The sequence below is a fragment of the Aphelocoma coerulescens genome, chromosome 1A, assembly GCF_041296385.1.
Source record: "Aphelocoma coerulescens isolate FSJ_1873_10779 chromosome 1A, UR_Acoe_1.0, whole genome shotgun sequence".
Classification (NCBI taxonomy): domain Eukaryota; kingdom Metazoa; phylum Chordata; class Aves; order Passeriformes; family Corvidae; genus Aphelocoma; species Aphelocoma coerulescens.
Genome location: NC_091014.1, coordinates 53021939 through 53041170, shown reverse-complemented (window position 1 = coordinate 53041170; position 19232 = coordinate 53021939). Strand labels below are relative to the sequence as shown.

The 19232-nt window shown below is 46.9% G+C and overlaps 1 protein-coding gene across 1 annotated transcript in view; it reads right to left on the bottom strand.

Moving 5' to 3' along the window:
• Positions 1–19232, bottom strand: part of MRTFA (myocardin related transcription factor A) — a 74186-nt gene continuing 54954 nt past the window's right edge. The window contains exons 3-14 of the mRNA XM_069002713.1: positions 12079–12134; positions 10421–10496; positions 9615–9776; positions 8010–8185; positions 7394–7549; positions 6642–6892; positions 6116–6287; positions 4723–5838; positions 3433–3546; positions 1468–1644; positions 1017–1077; positions 1–576 (exon numbers count right to left, since the gene is read on the bottom strand). Coding sequence (XP_068858814.1) covers positions 77–576; positions 1017–1077; positions 1468–1644; positions 3433–3546; positions 4723–5838; positions 6116–6287; positions 6642–6892; positions 7394–7549; positions 8010–8185; positions 9615–9776; positions 10421–10496; positions 12079–12134 — 3017 coding nt within the window. The 3' untranslated portion in view covers positions 1–76. The remainder of the gene's footprint in view (positions 577–1016; positions 1078–1467; positions 1645–3432; positions 3547–4722; positions 5839–6115; positions 6288–6641; positions 6893–7393; positions 7550–8009; positions 8186–9614; positions 9777–10420; positions 10497–12078; positions 12135–19232) is intronic.

Sequence of the window (19232 nt, the reverse complement as noted above, 5' to 3'; positions counted from 1 at the left end):
TTTTGGTTGACTGGCCTCTTCCCCCTGCATGCCTGTGCCCTCCCACTCCCATTCCCTTCAGTCTCTGCTCACAGAATTACAAGCAAGAATCCCAGTGCAGCTGCAGATCATGTCCATCAAGAAAGTCTGTGGAAAAGAGGCTGGGAGCCGCAGTGCTCAGGGGAGCCAGGCTCATGACAGACCCCCCTGGCAGCTCCAGCCAGTCCATGCTGTCCAAGTTAGCCTCAGCCAGATCCAGGGTTATGCCCCCAGATGGCTCGTGAGCAAAGTGCAATTCCGAGGTGTCCATAGGTGAAGGCGGGTGGTCCAGGATGGCCGAGCTGCTCAGCATCTCACTGTGGAGGTCATCAATGAGGGACAGGGGCTCTGGCCCATCGTGGCCTGCTGTCAGCAGCGGGAGGCCGGTGCTGCTCTCCAGGAAGTCCTCCAGCCGGCCCACGGGCACCGGCTGCCCCAAGGACACTGGCACCGCCAGCTCAGAGGAGGGGTGGCTGCTGGCTGGTGGGGAACAGGCTGGGGCCACAGGTGGTTCTTTCCCAGCTGGGGACGACTGATCCTTGAAGTCAGCAGAAATCTCTGTACAGGGAACAAGCAAGCCAGGTAAGGAAAAGTCTGGCTGAAGATCAGAAGGATCCCTCCCACCCACCAGGGCCACAGGGACCCCCCCCAGACTAAGCCATCACTGACCACCAGCTGGGATAAGGAAACTCATCCTGTGCCTGTGCTTGCTGCACTATGGGGAGTTTTCAGCCCACCTCCACGGAATTCCATCTCTGTCCACTATCTCAGAAGCAATGTGCCCGGATCTGATGCAGCAGTGCCATCAAGAACCACAGAACCATACTAAGGCCTGACTGACATCTCCCTCAGTGCCTTAACGACTACTGCCAGTGCTAAAGGCACTGGAAGGGACACCAGAGAGAAGAGTGGGGCCATGACAGACTCTCCTCTTGGTGCTCTGCAGTCCCCAGATTCGGACCCAGGGACTATGGGAAATGCTGGCTTTGTCTCCTTACCTCCACTTTCGATGAGGATATCAAACAGGTCGTCCATCTGCTGGCTGGAACAGCCGTTCTCCTGGGGAGAGCAAGTGCAGGATTAGCTTCCTATTTACCAGCAGAGCTTCCACCTCCAGCAGCACCCTTGGCTGCTGGCTCTCCTCCCTTGCCCCAAGGACAGGGCTGTTCTCTAGCAAGAACGAGCACACCACGAGCATGGCACCAGAGTCCTCTGTAACCCAGGCTGTTACTGGCTGGGAAAGCATGGTCAGCAATGGCAATGAATGGCTTGGGATTTTTACCTGTGATTTACGGTCTGCCCCAAACCCTCCAGAGGAAATTCAACAAGGAAGGTGCAGTTGTGTCTCCATTTCCTATCACTGGCCCCCATATCAAGAAACTAAGTAGTTTCACAATGGCAACTTTTCGTCTGCTCTCCAAGGAAACCAGGGAGAGTAACTGCTCTCACCTGGGCCTTTGGCTGTTGCTTCATGGCCTCTTCATAGCCTGGTGGTGGCTCTTTCATTGGGACCGAGGGAACAGAAAGAGGTGGTGGAGGAGTTCCAAAAAGCGGCGTGTGCTGTTGCTGCTCCAGGTCCATCTGGGAGGGGGAAGGGGCAGCAGGAGAGCCAGGCTGCGATGAGGACTGTTTAGAATGAAGGCAGAAGAGGGAATGAATGCAAATCAGGGAAAAGTCCACATCAACTCCTGATTCATGGCTGCTTTGAGAGACCATCACCTCTCCCTGTGAGCACTGCACAGCGGTCTGCCTTCTCTCCTGGACTTTATGCCCTATGCCCGGGCTGCAGGGGAAGAAGACAAATTTCCCCTCCAACTCACAGGTGGAAATCTTTAGCTGATTTTTCCAGTGCTAAAGCAGCCACACCACAAACCACCTCCTCACTTCTCCTGGACCGGGAGAGCCTCATCTGTCCAAGTGGGGGATTCCTCCAGCACTTTGGAGGAAAAGGGCACTTCCCTTGTGTGTTCAACCTACTCTGTGCAGTACATCCAGGGCCTGTCTTCTACCTGCCTCCCTCTGCAGTGCCTGCTTTGGGTTAACAAGCCAGCTTCATTTAGCACAAGTTTCACAGCCTGATGGTGGGCAGAGAGCACCAGAGCACTCAGCAGCACCAGAGATCCAAAGGAAACCCCAAGTGCTGCAGGAAGCGGTGTTCATGACTCAGCTTTACCAGATGAATCAGCACACAACTGCCCATAAGAACAGCTGAAACAAGCATCAGGCCTCTGCCTCTACAGCAGCTATGCATGACCCACATGGACACTTGCTCCCCTGGAGCAGCAAACCCTGGGCAGCAGCTGAATGCTACTTCCAACACGTGTGTACATGTTGATGCCCTTGCCCATCCTGTTTTCCCTGGAAAGCTGCTCATCTGTTCTGTGACCCACAGGCAGAGGAGCAACCCTAGACCAGCTGTGCTGGCCAGGGTTCACTCTTCTGAGAACAGCTGGAAACCATCGCTATGGCACAGGCCGCTGGGACGTGCTGGGAGGGTACCTTTTTTGATACACTGGGTGGGCTGGTTTTGCCAGAAGCACCAGTTTTCAGGGACTGCTTATGGAAACCACTGGGGAAGAAAGGCTGCAGGTTTGCAGGTATTGAGAAAGACAATATGGTGTGAGCCAGCGGCCCTGTGACCGACCACCTGCAGACCTAGCTTCTGACCCTACAGGGAGGCAAAAGGATTGGGAGAGTCAGTACAGACGCCTCTGCAGCACACAGGCTAAGGGACTCTTGAAAAAGGTCCCTTCATTTACCTTCTGCACTTTATCCAAGGTCTCAAAGTAAAACCAAGGCACTGACCCTTTGCAAAGCAAGTATCTCACTCTAAATATACTAGAAATTACTTCTGTCTTCATATCCTTTCCAGGAACTGACTCAGAAATGATCCTCCAAGCTCTAAAAACTCTTCATAATCTTTCTGTATCTTATCTTAATTACAGGTTAGAGCTACAGCTAAGCAGGCTAGAAAGGGAGAGATGCACAGCAGAGCCTCTTTACAGCCAGCACCTGGAGAGGGGTAAAGGCAGAGGTGCTCTCTTTCCTGAAGCAGTATAGCACTTCACAAAGAGGTGGTTAACTGGCATGCTCAAGGCAGGGGAATGGAAATTACAGCATGCTCGGCACTACTAGAGACTAAAAGGTCACAGCCTGTTTACCCCTCTGAGCTCGCATGCCCCTTCAGCACCATGCACTCTGCCCAGATCACCCTCTCTCCATGCAGCAGCCACCTTTTCTGTTCAGCAGCACTCCTTCAACAATCTGGGACATCCCTGTGAATCAAGGCTGCCCACTCTGGCCCCTCGTCATTTTTAATCCACAGACAACACCCACTGGTATCTGCCTGTGGGTACAAACCCTGGCAGCAGACAAACAAAACCAAGGCAGAAAAGTGAGCAGGCAGTGAGCTACCTTAGACTGGTTTGGTCCTCTGGGCTGCTGCTGCTGCGTGGGCTGCTGAGGGGTGTTTGTAGGTACCTGACACGGCGGTTGGCTGGAAGGTTTAGCGGGTGATGATTGTACGCTCTGGAAAGAAAAGGGTATCCATAACAGGTTATTCCCCAGACATGACATGGACACAGGGCTTAGGTTTCTTACAGGATTTGTAAGTTTGTTTTTCCCCACTCTTTATTCTTCATGAAATTCAATCCTTCTCTTTCACTGAGCAGAGAAATCAGATGGGGTGCAATTCAGAGTCCTATGAGAGGAGGTAGTACCAGCCTAAATCCCTGGGCTACCCATGACATGCCTCGAGGGCTGCCAGACCTGACACAGGAGCTGTGCTCTTGTGGAGCAGCAGTGGAGTTCAGGTGAGATACTCTGGGGTATCAAGGATGACACTGGATGCTGATGTTTAGACAGCTGCCAACATCTCACCTGCTATACAGCAAACATAGCCTGCTCAGTGCCTGTCCCTGATGGCAGACACTGCCACTTGCTCTGCAGAAAGTGCAAGAAATGTATCAGCAGAGAATGAAAATTATCATTGATGTCATGGAAGGTGCTGGGGTTTGACATATGCCATAAAACCTGGGCATATTTATCCCTTCCTGGAAGGAACACTCGGAACACTTCTGTTAAGTGCTGAGCTCATGCCAGCAGGGGAACAGTAAATCATTTCTGATGAAAGACTTTGTTAACACTGAAATACTGACACTCATTAAAACAAAGAGCAGCCAAAAAGCAAACAGTCTGCTCCCAGGGTCTGATTTCAGTTCTTGGTAGATAAGATGACCCATCTATCACTCCAACTACGATCTCTACAGTAAAGGACAAGAGGTGAAATACACTGCTCATTTTACTACCACAGGCATAGTTGTTCTTTCAAAAACTAGTGAACTGTGGCAGCAAACTCTTGTCATCCAAGCCTGAGGTCCTGCCTGACAAAAGGCAGAACCATGTGTTTGGAAGAATGCTGAACAGCCTGTGATGCACAGAGCCAATCGTGCACTGCTGTATGCAGGTCATCATTGTCAAATTCCAGTCGTTTTGCTGAAGATCTGCTTACACTGCTCTGTTTTACAAAGCCACGATCTAGCAGCCACTGTAGCGAGCAACTCAGCCCTTTCAGTATTTACTGCACTGAATTTCCACCCCATTAAGTCATCCTATGGTAACTGCAGTGGGAAGAGGAGAGAGGAACCCAAATGTGAGCAGTGATGGGATCCAATGCAGCAGTGATGGGATCCAACCCTTGCCTACCTGCAAGGGTGGGCAGCTGCTCCCTGCCTTTCCGTGGGGAGAGAGGCCCTGCCTCTCAGCGCTCTGCTTGGTCACGGTGAGGACGATGTGGGTCCCTGTGGAGTCAGTGATGAGGGTGGGGGGAGGGGTGCCCTTGATGAGGTCGCTCAGGGCGCTCCCTTGCTGGCCAAGGAAAAGCCGCGGGCTGTGGGACTGGCATGGTGGCTCTACTTCCGCGGCTGGCACCTCCTGCTTCACTATCACGGCTTTCTTTGGCACTGGGCTTGTATTCGAAGTGTCCATTTGGCTAGCGGTTGGTGCAGGGCTGAATTGGTCTGTTTGGCCACTGGATTGCTTCGCAGACTGGCAACTCAGGAAACCGTTTTCACTCTTGATCTGGGTGCCGAATGCTCCTGGTTTGGAGGCGAGGGCTGTTCCTTCTCCTGCGGCTGTTGGGGCTGGCTGTGATTGCTGAGAGCGCTTCTCCTGCTCCAGCTGTAGCCTAAGCATCTCCACCAGCTGCTGCTTCTGTTTCAGCATGCGGGTGAGTTCCTCGATCTGCTTGTCCTTCTCCTGCAGCATCTGGTCTTTGTCCCTAACTTCTGCATCTCTGCTGTTACCAGCGCTACACCGCTCTGACCTGGCTGCCGCATTTATGCTGCAGGAGGCGGACTTGGAGCTTTCTTCCTTCACCAAGAACTGCACTGGAGATGTCTGCAAGGTGAGCTGGGTCAGAGGTGAAGTCACCATCTCTCCAAAGGTATCTCCAGTGCCCGAGTTCTCGTCCCCTGTGCTCATTTGCGAGCGCTCAGAAGGAGTTGGAGAAACAGGAGGAGTTGAGCCTGTGCTCCCAAACTTCATCACGCCTCCACCAGTAACTGTGGCCACAACTACTTCTGCTGGTGCAATGCCAGTGGTGACCAGGGCTGGCCCTGTGCTCAGCCTGGCAGTTGGGAAGGCTACCACCACTTCGGCAGCTTTAGGGAGGACGGCTGCTGTGCTGGGCTTGGGAGTGGGGGTTGTTTGGCCGGCTGCACCGTTCTGCTCTTGGTAAGCTCGGAGACGCTCAATTAGGTCCGTCTTTGTGCCCGAGACAGGCAAGGCCCTCAACTTCAGCTCTTGCTTCAGCTCTGCTACCTGACAGATGGTGAAAAAAGAGGGCAACATTAAGAGAACATACACTTCTAACTAAACAACTATCAACAGCTACCAGAGCTATGAGACAAAGGACTAAACTGATCTTCCTGCAGGCCAACAAACTTGCACCTCAGGTACAGACTGGGGGGTAGCAGTCCCAGCTGCTATCACTAACTCCTGTCAGTCCACCTCAGCCCTGCTCTGGGGCAGCAACATCGTTCAGTACTCCCCACTGACAATGGCAAAAAGGGTCTCTGCGGCTTCACAGGACATTTACCTTCATCTCATCCAGGTTGGCAGGGAGAGGGCCAGGCTTGCCCACCGCAGAGTTACTGTTTTGTCTCATCAGCCCACTAGAACCAGAGGATACTGAAGATGTGCTGCTGACTGTGGCAGAGTGATTGCGTACGGTAGGGGCACTGGTACCACTCTGCTGCTCTCCTGGAGGCCTGCAGGAAAAAAAAGAAAGCAGACATCAAAATCACAGTGGGAAGACACCAGAGGCCCTCAGTGTCAAACATGTTCAGAAACAGCTGGGTCACCAGTGCTGCCCTAAACACTGAAGCACACCAGTGCTCTTGGCTATATCCGTGCCCCTTACTGTGCCAACCGACTCACTTCAGCTGCTTTTGTCTGATTCATCTTGCACTGCCTCTTTTTGAGGCCCTCTCGAACCTACAAGACCAAGTGTGTCACACCCGTCACACCCAGTGGCCACCCCTCACACCCAGGACACCACGTCTTTGGTAACAATGCTGGGGAAGCAAGCACTTCCTAAGAGAGCTGCCACTGCGGACCCGTACTTTGGTGGGGCTGGCAGGATGGTCTGATAGTTGTAGTGCTGCTGCTGCTGGTTGAGGATCTGAAGCTGGAGAAAGAGTTGCTGCTGCTGCAGTATTTTGGCATAGGATGAATCCATGGGAGGAGCTCCCTTGTCCTGCTTTTGGTCCGGGGGAATATACTGATGATATTTAAGCTTCTTGACTTTCGGCTTTAAATCCTTGGCTTTTTTACTGCGCTGAGACTTCTCACTAGCAGACTTGGGCTGGCTTTGCTATTCAGAAGAAAAGGAGGAAGCAAGTAAGAATAGAAACACTGATATAACATCCCATGTAAACCAGAACACAGACTGGGAGTTTAATTTTGAAATTCTCTAGTTTGTTCACCTCAGGGTCTTTCCATGCTTCTCTGAGATAACATTACAGACACAGCACCGGCAGCAGCTTACACTGCACCATAATGCAGGTCACCTTTCCCAGCACACCAGATCATCTGCTCATCCAGTGCAGACTCATTGACTCTAATTATAGATAACACTTATTGTTTCAAAACGTTTTGCATTCAGCACTCATTTTATAGAAGGTGAATTCTGCTTTCCACGGAGCAGAAAATCCCATTAAATATGTTACAGTTAGTGTCAGAGGAATACACTAATGAGAAACGTTTCCTTCCTTTGCAACTGTTAATCTAGTACTTCCAGCTCCAAACCTGCTTAAAAGTAACCACCTTATCTTCTTTCAGACGACAACAATGAAGACATCACCCAAAATAGTACCTTAATGAGTGTTGGTGGGGGCTTGGCAGCAGTAAGAGCCACTCCATTGGTAAGACCAGGGGGCAGAAGAGGTGGAGGTGGCAGTGGCGGAGGTGGCTGCTCAGGTAGGAAAAGAGTTTCACTGGAGTCTGCGCTAATCTGCAACTGGGATGAACCCTGCAGGGACAGAAAAAGGCATCATGAATACACACAAGAGGAGGGAAACAGTTTAATAGAGTGTAGGAACTGTCCACTTAGAAGGAAGGAGCACAGGTTTCAAATCTTTAATCAGACTCCTTTAACCCACTGCTTCAGTTGTCCCTGAGAAGCAGCACAACTTCTTAGGGCAGAAAAGGAATCAAAATCTCACACCTGTATCTCCCAGCATTGCCTGCTGGGATCAGCTGCACACAGGCTGTATCACCAAGCAATGGCTGCCTCCTTCCCCACATGGCACCACCATGAGGGTTTCTGAATAACCAGAGGAGGACGTGACTGACACCACACAGAGCTCAGATCCCTAGTGAAATCTCACAGACTACACCTCTTAGGAAAGCCTTAGTCTCACTTTTTAGGATCCTCTGCCACAAATCAGCATGAAGCTCCAGGGCACTGCAGGAGGCCTCCACAGTCTCACCTGAGCTAGTGACGTGCCAGTGGTGCTAGGGAGAGGCTCACAAATCCGGGAGTCCATCGGCGATGGGACAGACCCTTGGGACTCATGGCTGGCTGGCTGTTCTGGGGAGAGGGCATCACTGCTGTCCTCGTCAAAGGAGGAATTGTCTGCAACCTTTGGGTAGTTCACCTGTCCAACTAAAAACACAAACATCAACTGGTCTGTAAAGTGGAGTAAGAAATGATTTCGCTCGACACTAGATGTTTCACAAAGACAATGATGGCATGGAGAGAGCTGTGCTTAAAGCACCAGCTAAAATGAGAGAACAGAGTCCCACCTGGATCAGGTTTAAGTGTTTACATTCACTGTCTATCAGTAGAATAAAATGATGCAGACTGGGGTGAACCATTTCTCTTGCTTCTTAGCCAGGCAAGATCAGTGAGTGTAAGAAGAGTACTTAGGTCTGCCCAAACCCAGCTCTGTGGCATGGCTTACTTCACTATCATCTGGCACCAAAGAAAAAGACTGGACAGTATAAGGTTGAGCCACAGTTTCTTTGGTATTCCTCCTGTATGGTGGAAGGTAGAATCTCTCCTGGATTCTTCTGTCTTGGAAGACAGAATCCCAAATTGTCCTCTAGTCTTACAAGCAACAAGGGGTATGGATTAAGTGGTGGCCCTGGCTGCTATTAGCATTTCTGTCCATCTACACGCCCAGTAGATAAATTCACAAGTGTACATTTGTAATGTAACAATGTTTTTTTAGACTACATTTTCTCAAATTAATCCTGCTAAGCAGGGAAATACTGTCATTTGCACCTCACCTAAAATCAAGAGGAATCCAGAGATGTACTTTGCCCAGTCAGAAGGAAGCCACATCTCTTATGCTTCAGTTCACAAGTTCACCCTTCCGCAACTACTTCTTGCTCAATAGTGAAGCCAGGCTCTCCCACAACACCATCCTTTTCCTTTTTTATGGAAAGTATTCCGTCCCGCTCACAGTTGTGTCCCATTTGTCTTTACAGTAGGTGTGCGTGTTTGAGGGGATGAATAACCACAGACACATAGACTGCTCAGTCTGGGGAGATGGGAAAGAGCACTGCTGAGGCAGTGGGAAGGCTATTCCTCAGCATTCCTTTCAACCCTCGGAATGGCACTGGCATGATTTACATCTGTTCTGGTTTATTTTTAAAGGGGTTGAATCCTCTGAAGTTTTTGAGTTCACAGACATCTTTTGTTTCATCACACCTGTTTATATTCTGTCTCCCCTCCTGATCTAAGTCAGTGAGTTCTGCCTGACCATGTTGTTGACATGTTATACTGAGAGAGGGATTTTAAGGAGACAATCTAGGGAATACAATCTTCAACAGTCTTTCAAGTCTTTAGGGCATACAATTACTTTCACATTTTTCCAGAACGTCCACATTCCCTATAATTTAACGTCTCCATAGCATTATCTGGGCCAGAGATCTGCTTTTCCAAATCCTTGGCTGAAAGCCTGTGATTCTGGGCCAGGAAAACAAGACCAGCCATGGGATTGCACTCCCTTAGACATGCAGGTGGATTGATAGGTAATCACAGCCACATGTGGGAAATGCTCTCCACAAGGATCCTCATCTGACCTTACCAATAATAGCTTCCTTCAGGCTCGATTCCACAGGCAAGATGTTCTTCTCCACCAGCTCCATGGGCCCTGGCCTCTGTGCTATCTTCTCATTGAGGTCATCTGCCAGTCTGGCTCTCTTCAGCTTCAGCTGCTTAGCCTGCAAGGAGGGTTCAGCTGAGGTCTCTGTTTGGGGGAAAGTAAATAAAATAGCATCAATCCAACAATGGTCAACCCATACCCTTCAGCAGTTTAATTCTATTCAGAAAGGCAACAGTAGATAACTGTACAGAAAAATAGGTGATAGAGAACAATAGATACGCACTATAAAGGCATATGACACATACTATATATATTTAGGTTATAAAGATAACTACAGTAGTCCTTGTGACAAATTCACTGTTCTTAAACTGATGTCACCCAATTCTCGTTCATCTTTTCCCTCTGGTTGTGCCCCAAGCTTGGTGCTCAGCAGCAGCACAGCACTCCCTCTCTGAAGCTGAGGAATCAGATCACATCTGCCTCACTCCCTCTTGGACATTTTACAGTGTCTTCCCTTAGTAGAAGAGCAGTCCATGGTCATTCTATTTCATTGTTGCTCAGCTACATAAAACTGCACAACTTGATTTCACACAACAGGTCCTTATGACAATAATCTCCAAGCAAGCAGAGTTGAATCCCTCCCAAGGAATCATGCAAACAGGCATGATCTTCTGCCTGCTCCCAAGTGGAAGGAAGCGTTGGAGGTCAGTGGCAAAACAGAAAGCTGCTAAAAAAGTAGTTACAATAAAGTTTCTTTTCGGTGTTTCCACGTTCAGCACGTGCCATACCTTCCAGAATGTGCATCCTAACCAGCTCTGATCTCTCTGGCCGAGACCGGATTTTGCGTTTCAGATAGTCCTCTGTCTGCAGCAAAAACAGACAAGCAAGAACCACTTTCAGCTGATCAGACACAGGAGTGAGGTAATCTTGAACAGCACAATGAAAAGAAACAACCATCTTTAGCTGTTACTGAGATCTAAATAAGCACAGAATGGAGAAGGGGCCTATCTCCTGTCCCAGAGCACCCAGAAAATGAGCTTACTCTAAAGATGACCTTCCAGTGTAATTACCTCAGTCAACTGTGCAATGCTGCCCCACAGAACGGAAACTGGGAAGGACTTCCTCAGGAGATGAAGTCCTCTTTTCCTGTTGTATGCACCACCACTAACTTGTGCCAGGGTAACATCCATGAGATTTCTTTTTACATTAAAGATAAATGCACTGGGGTTCCATTGTTCACAGAAAATACTTTCGTGTACTACCAACATTCAGGGCTGAGTTATGGTTTGGGCATACTCTTTAATTTGATTAAAGATATGTTATTTGTTAAGCTGAAGACCCCATGCAGTCCCTTGGGGGGCAGAATCTAAATACTGTGACAAAGCTTATTTCACTTCCACAGCTGCTTTTAGCTCTGTCTTTGGAGAATGTGCTACAGAGCAATGTATGGAGATGATCCCAACAGGCTGAACACATTACTCTTTACACAGCTGAGGAATGGGAATCTGGAAGCAGTGGGTACTAGACTGGTAAGGACTGGCCATCAGGATGGGCCTTCAGAGAAAGCAAGTATTAAAGTCAGTCAGAAAACTGCACCATAGTTGCTCAACTGCCCACATAAAAATATTAACTTAATAAAGTTTCAGGAAAAAAAGAGGAGAAATAAGCAAAAGCCCTTTGGTCACTGGTCTTAATGCAAAATCCCCTGTTCAAATCCTTCCACAGTTTAAAGGGCCTCCCTTACAGGTCTTAATCACAGCTGGTTTTTTTTCACTTATGTTGCTTTCACTTTTAAAACAAAACTTGGTCATAACAAGTTTCATTCCACTGTAGACTCATCAGAAAAAAACAGCCCCAGATGTCTTCTGAGGAACAGAAATTACCAAGAAACTCCCTAGTTAGAAAAGGTGGCACATGAAGTGTGATGCCTAGCTTCCTCTTTCTATAGAGCCAGAAGTCTGGGATTTCAGTGTCACGAGATTTTGGGGAGATCCTCTCTATTCAGTTTTGAAGTTCTAGTCTCCTAGATAAACAATTGTATGTGCAGGTAACAGAGAAACTTTCCTCAAGGTTGGAACTGAGCTCCACATGATAAGAGCATTTAATAGCAATTAAGAGCGAAACAGACACTATAAAAATAAAAATGTCAAGTGCATGGACAGTGAGGAAGAAGAGTATCAGTGACTTCCGGAAAGATGACTCTAGGGAAGATCCAGCCACCATAGTCAATGGCTTTTAGGCACAACTCGTTCACTGAGGGTTAACCAGCACCACATGCAAGCTGCAGAACACCCCACCCAATACATCTCTGACTACAGAAAGCTGTATTACATCCAGAATATGAACAATTCCCTTCTGCATCTCATTAGCAGCTACAGGATACCCAAAACACAAGACATACTATTCCTGACTTTCCCAAAACACTAAAGATTATATTGCATCTTACCCTGGCCCGCTCCAAGCTCCTTCTTTGTTCATGAAATGCAGCTGGACTTTTCAGAGCTGTGGAGAGGAAAAACATTTAGTGAATGAATTAGAATGATGGAAGTTCTCTCACTGCACAACCCTTCAGGCCAACTAAGTCAACAAATGCACCGCAGCAACTGCCTCCTGCATCTTCCAACACACTGAGGCAGATCTCCAGCTGGTACAAAGCAATGGGAATTGTCATACTCTGTCTGACAGCACAGGGACACAGGAACTGATCTGAAATTTTTGTGGGCCACTGGGGAGTCTAACACAGGTACACTTCTGGTCAAACTAACCACTGCTCCCAAAGTTGGGTCCAGGAACATGATTCAAAACCAGCCCCTCAAAAAATGCCTTTTACAAGCTTCAACAGATAGTAAGATACCCAGGACCCTTATGGGAAGAAAACACTCTGAAACTTTGAAGAGATACATCAAATGGATGGAAGGATGGGGGACAGTGCAAATGAACTGTAAATCCCCTTTACTATCTTTTAATGTCAAAGGAAGGTGCAAGTCTTTCCTTAATCTGCACCAGTGTTTTGTACACGTGCAAGGACTGGCTGCAAATCCTGCAGGTCCACAGGACACATATATTGCTCCCTGTAAGAGAAATTACCGCAAGAACAGGAACACTTGGAGTGAAAAGTAGATCTGTCTATTGACAGAAAACCACAACCTGAGGAATTAGCTTCACCTCTCCATAGAACAGACCTCCTTGCCCCCTCGGGCCCTGTTAAAAACCAGAGCCAAAATGGATCAGGTTTTAAGAAACTGATCCTCTGCTGTCCAGGACCACACTAACCCTGGAGGAATCTCTCACTCTGCCTGGCTCCTCTGGAGCACACAAAGCTCACGTCACAGTAAAACCAGAGAGAGAGGGTGTAGCAGCTCCTCACAGTTTCCCTGAAGCTGCAAGTAGCTTGTTTTTTTAAAAACGACCACACTGTGGTTTGGATTAAGAATTAGCTGAAGGGAGCATAATAATTTCTTTTCATATTTCTGAAATACTCATATTTTAAACTGTCTGAATTACCATCAAGCTAAACAGAAAAGTTAAAGAATCTCAGCTTTAAAGATAAGTTGCAAGTCTTCAAAGACATAAAACTAAGCTCATAGTTAGTAACCCCAAAGTATTGCATCTAGGCCCTGTGAAACATAGTCTGCTCATATTATTTTTCACCTAAGACCAGTGATTAAGTATTTCTCAAAGGTAAGTTCATAATGAAGTCTCAAAAGACTATTAAAAAATAAAAGCCCTTGCATAAATGTAATGTAAGAAACTACTTCTAATGTATGTGGAGCCTTCCAAGCCCTTTCCTACAGAATGGAATGGAGTAGCCACAGAGAGCGTTAAGACACATCCTATGAAATACAGAGTCCCTCTAGGTTCACATCAATGGGGTAAGAAGTAGAATTCAGTCCACATGGCAGGAATTCTGAACATGCCAGGCATCACAGATGGGAATTGGACTACAGAAGTGAATGAAGAATAATTTGTAGAATAAATTAACAATAACTGAAAACTATAGTGAGTGAGTATATAGACCCTACAACATGGGCCAAATAGGTCCTGTTCAGATTAGTTTCATAAATCTGGTTATGGAGAGAAATCACCAGAGAAAGTCACACAAGCTGTGAAATGCACTTTGAGATAAACCAAAGACATATGGTAGGGATATTGTTTTGCAGCAACTACAAAGTAATGAGAAAAACTTTCCCATCTAGCTGAGGCACCAAGAAGGCCTCAGCTGATGCCTGCAAGGAGGCGTCCTGGGCAGTCTGACCGTGGCACTTCGTTGAAGAGCAAGGAACAAACAATACTCTTTTCAAGTCGCATGAGCTGCTTGTGAATACACACGTGCTTGAAGCTGAACATGCTTTCCTTTCATTGTGTGCATATCACGGAAAAGTGAAATAAAAGCTCAGGTCCACTTGGGCAAAGATAGCAAGCAACATTTAAATCTGCATAAACATCTACCCTGGAGACAAGCAAAGCAGGATTCATCTTGAGTCTTCAAAAGCTCTCTACCAGAATGTGCAGACACAGCAGTAATTCTTTACTCTCTCCTTCCTGCCTACCTCTGCTGTCAGTATGAGGCAGCAGATGAACTTTAAGTGACATTTCCCTGACCACAGCTAATGGTCAGAAAAGTGCAGGAGTTCAGCTGGTGTCACAGGTAGTCCAGGAAAACTCTTGCATACTGAAGAACAAAGCAAGAAAAGAATCCCTGAGTAGGAAAAAAGGAAAACACATATGCATTTAACAGTAAGTAATGCAGAGCTGCTACAGGAATAATCTCATAAAGAACAATTTCAGTCTCTCATGACTAGTCCTGTGGAAACGTGCACTGGGATGTAGCTCTCTGGGCTGGCAACATGACAGAGGACTTCATATTCGACCTCTGAAAATGTCAAGAGGGCACAAATCCTTCACTGCTTCCCTCAGCAATCTAGGATGAGGCTGACATGTCAGAATAGGCTGTCTGTTGTAAAATCATACTCCATTTGTAGTTAACTAAGCCTTGCACATTTTTTGGCTTTGAAATGACTACTTAGCCCAGAGCTGTGGAACAACTCTGTTAACTTTAGTACAGCAAATTTGAAAAAAAAAAAGGAAAAATATAATCCTGTGAAGAACTCGGAAGCAATAAGGCTCTGGGTGAGCTCTAAAGGAGACCCACAGTGCAGAAATGCCCTTTTTCCAGCTCCTACCACTGCCGTTCCCGGCCACTTAGCACTGATCCCTGCAAAACTATTCCTGTGCCTCATAACCCATCTGGCTCACTCACCAGAGTGCTGCTTTATCCATTCCACTCAAAACTACCCATATTGATAAAGCTCTACCGTGCTCAGCCATATCAGCTGTGGTGGCTCGTTCTGGCCATGTATGTGAATGAGTGGCTGAGCTGGTGGAGCAGAACCTGTGCGAACCAGGTGGGCGTGCGGCAGCATTCCCACTCCATCCACAGCCCTTAGTACCTGAAGCATCAGATATAACCACAGAGGGTATGGGTGAGGCAACTCCAGTCACCTGATGCTTTCTGACTGCTCAACCTGCATAAAATACACTAAACTATTCCTTACAGTAGTTTGTCTAACCTGTTCTTGGAGGCCTCTCATGAAAAATGCAATATTATTGCAGAGAAATTATCCCAGTGCATACATGTTTTTACTATTTAAAAACCCTTCTGAATGTCTAACTTATATTTCCCTTTCTACAATTTATACTCTTTGTTCCCCACCTTACCTGCAAACATTACAAAGAACAATTTATTTTCTTCCTCTTTGCATCTATCCCTTTTGAAAACTTTGGTTCTCCTACAATCTTCTGTTATATAAAATGAACAAAGCCAGTTGCTTCAACGTTCCCTTGCACAGAACATTATCCAGACCTTTGCTTGTTTAGTCTCTTTTGGACTCCTTCCATTTGATCTGCATTTTTGCTGAAGCCTAGTGTCCAGAACTGGGTACATACCACAGCCTAGGCTTTATTGGCTGTTACAGAGTTAAATGATTCTTCAATAACACTTCTCAGTCACATGTCCCAGCCAGTTTGCCTTTTTGTGTACATGAAATGCAGAGCATTCAGTTATGCTTACCTCAACCAAACCACGCCGGTACCAAGCCAGCCACTCTTCTCAGTTCATGCCACCAACTAGGCATTACAAAAAGTAGATATTCTGCCTTTTTCTTTCATTTTATTCCATAGTTCTTGGCTTCTCCAAACACTGTGAGTCCCAGTCCTGTCCTCCCCCCAGCCTACTGACCAGGAGCTTAATAAACATGCAGACCGTTCCTTTGTTTACATCAAATCACTGAAAATACTGAATCATGTCAAACACTGATTTTCTCCCTTCCCATCCCATTCAACAACCCTGCCCAACACAACCTCCCAGTCTGACACCAACCCTTTATTCCAATACTGTTCCCTCACAAGTTGCATAGGCAGCTTCAAGTAGTCCCAGCTTGCTTCCAAAAACATCGGGCAAGGCTGTTTCAAGTGCCTTACTAAACCTAAGAAGTGCAAAAACACATTTAACACCCCAAATTCCCTGGGAAGCATTTCAACAAATATTTAGTCTGCTGGTAGATCCAGCTTAAGTAATGATCTCTTTTCCACCTCCGTTTGTTTCTGCCTTGCCATTGATGCTCCAATTGTACTGCACAGGGAGCTGTACTGTGGAACTGTTGCCACAAAGTATCTCCAGCACCTCCCCACGGCACTTGCCCCTCTCCAAACTTAACCTGAATCCTTGATCTAACTATCCAGCTAACTTTGAGTGAGCCCTGATGAGAACAGAGTGCTGCCAGAGGAAAAAAAACCACCAAACTTGCCAAACTACAGTTGTAGGAGCTGTTGAGTTTCTGTTTTCACTGTATGCAGAAAAGAAATAGTTGAGAATGCAAAAGTAACTTCTGCAATGCCCAGTTTCAGTTAGGTTACCTCCTGCCTGCCTTTTGATTTTACTTCTACATGACATGTACATGGTATTTTCAGCCTCAGCAACCTGCAGGTACACTTTCTGCCCTCGTTCCTGTACCTAGGTCTGGGACAAAGCATGTCAGCCCTTGGTTATGCTGACAAAACGGTCTGTGGACTCCAATCACAGTTGTTTTGAAAGAGTTCTTTTAACCTGGATTGGTATGCTGGTTTACAGCACTGCTCCACAAATAATAGTGTCAGCAAAGCTGAGCACAACTGCCCTGCCAGACAAAGTCAGAAATGAGAGGCTGAGTTTAAAGCCAGCATTGCAGCAGGAGCCCCCACTCTGCTGAACCATGGCCGGCCCCTCATGTCTTCAAATTGCCCCACCCACCACAGGAAAACAGCCTGGTGTTACAAATGGCCCAACAAGCACTAAAAAAGGCTCAGTGACAGATGGGACAATAGCATCATCAATAGGGCTTGGGACAGCACAGCCCAGCAGGTGCCCTCCACTGAGCTGTACACATTTTTGTCCCACTTGGACAACTGTGGCAGTTTGTAAAATCTGCTGTTAGGAGGATGAGTTTTACCCCTCACCTTTAGATGACTGACAGCAGGACTTGATTTTGCTGCCACAGACAGGCTGGCTAGCAAGGATCTCATGAAATTCCTACCACATACATCCTATTTCTTTAGTCTCTCTGTTGCCTGTTCTGGAGCATTTTGATGCTTCATCTCCAGAATTCCTGAAGAATGAGCATCTTTGTGGTCACACCCTCAGCTACCACAACAAATCTCCCTGCAGATCAACTGTTCTGGTGCAACTGTTCTGTGCCTCCACCCTGCTTCAAAAATGTTGCAGCTGTACATTGCCACTGTGTCCTTCCATCTGACCCCCCAAAGCCAAGCAGAAGCACACAAGACCATCTACATCAACCCACACCTTTTCATACAAAGCCCAGAGATGAAAGTTGCTAATCTTCACATCAAAGCAATGTATTAACTTGTATGAAACAGGGTCCAGAACTGCAATGCCTGAGTTGAGTGTTCCCCCCATCCAAGCCACATTTTGCAGATGTGAATGGAAGTGTGACTGAATCACAGAACCACAGAATGGTTTGGGTTGGAAGAGACCTTAAAGATCATGTAGTTCCAACCCCCCTGCTATGGCTGCAGGGGCACCTCCCACTAGACCAGGTTGCTCAAAGTCCCATCCAGCCTGGCCTTGAGACACAAAAAGCCAAGCAAAGCATCAGTCTGGTGCTGCTATATACAACGGACTGGATCAAGACTCAGGAATCAAACCCAAATCTTCAATATAACAGCAGAGACAAAAAGCTGGGCAAAATGGCCCAAACATTTCTGTTCAGGGTTCACCCTGCAGTGTACAAAAGCAGATTTGAGCTGTGCAAAACTTTCAGAGATATTCACATGAAGATGTCCAAGTTCCTGTTATCTAGCACAAGAAATAAGTGAAATCAGAACTAGGCTGAGACACTCTAAGAATGAAACATAGCAGGGGAAGGGGACTGACCCAGCTGCTGACAAAAAGAGGTCAAAACACCCGTACACCCTGCATTTGGTTATGCAGCTGACAGAAACACTGAGGTTTGCATGGAACCAAACGCAGGGAAGAAAGAAAGGCGAAAGGATCTGCACAGATCCTCATAGCTCAAGTGTCTTGTGGGAAGCAGAGACTGCAAAGCCTTCTATAATCAGTAAATCACTACTCGAGGCTATCAGACTTGTAGACTGACAGAGCAGAGGCAGCATGTGAGCTTTCCTTGGCCATAGTATCTACCTCATCATAGACAACAAGGTGATATTTGAACTGCAAACAGTTGGTAAGACAACACACAGTGTCTGTAGAAAGGCTACAGCTAAATTCAGAATACTGAGTAAAATACTTTGCTCTTCAGTTAGACCTGTTCCTAAGGGAAAGGAAAAACCTTCCTTTGCTATGACAAAGGCAAGCTTGTGTCATGTCCAAACCCAACCTCAGACATGCTGATTTAATCCAGAATGGCAGAAGACCTTCTGCTGCAGCTATTCACCCCTGCTCTCAACCAAATTCTGGTTTCTCTCTCTTGTTTACTATGCTTTCGTAAAAAGATGAGATAAAGTGCTGCAAATAGGCTCGATGACTTCCGCTGTCGGTTCAGGGTGGGGCTCCCACCCGTAGGATTTGGTAAGAGACACAGAACCTGAACCACAGAGCAAGGCAGTTAGCACTCTCTTGCTCCCATCATCTTCACCCCACTTTCAAAAAGCATTTCTCACAGCATGGAGGAAAAAGGTATTAAAAAACTGGGTCACATGCACAGAAGGGGTTGTCATCTTGCCAGTGGGGCAGTGTCTAAGAGCTGCTGCATGCTGCAGAAATATGAAAAGGGGCTGGAGAATACACAGCTGAGAGAAGAGAGATCTCCATCAGCATCCTTTTCTCCATTTGCAGCTCTGAGGAGCTTCTCATCCAGTACACAGACCTGATCATACTTGAGAATTCTTGCAGATACCATACCCCAACATTGGTAAATGACTTTGGATTAAGCCTAAAATACGAGTGTCAAGTTAAGGACAGGAAAAGAAGCCACAACTGCTAAATTGTGATTATTCAAATCCAAAAATACACAAACTCAGAAAATTAAAAATTAAGATGGACCTAAAAAAGTCAATCCAAATATATTTATGAAGGTAAGAAAC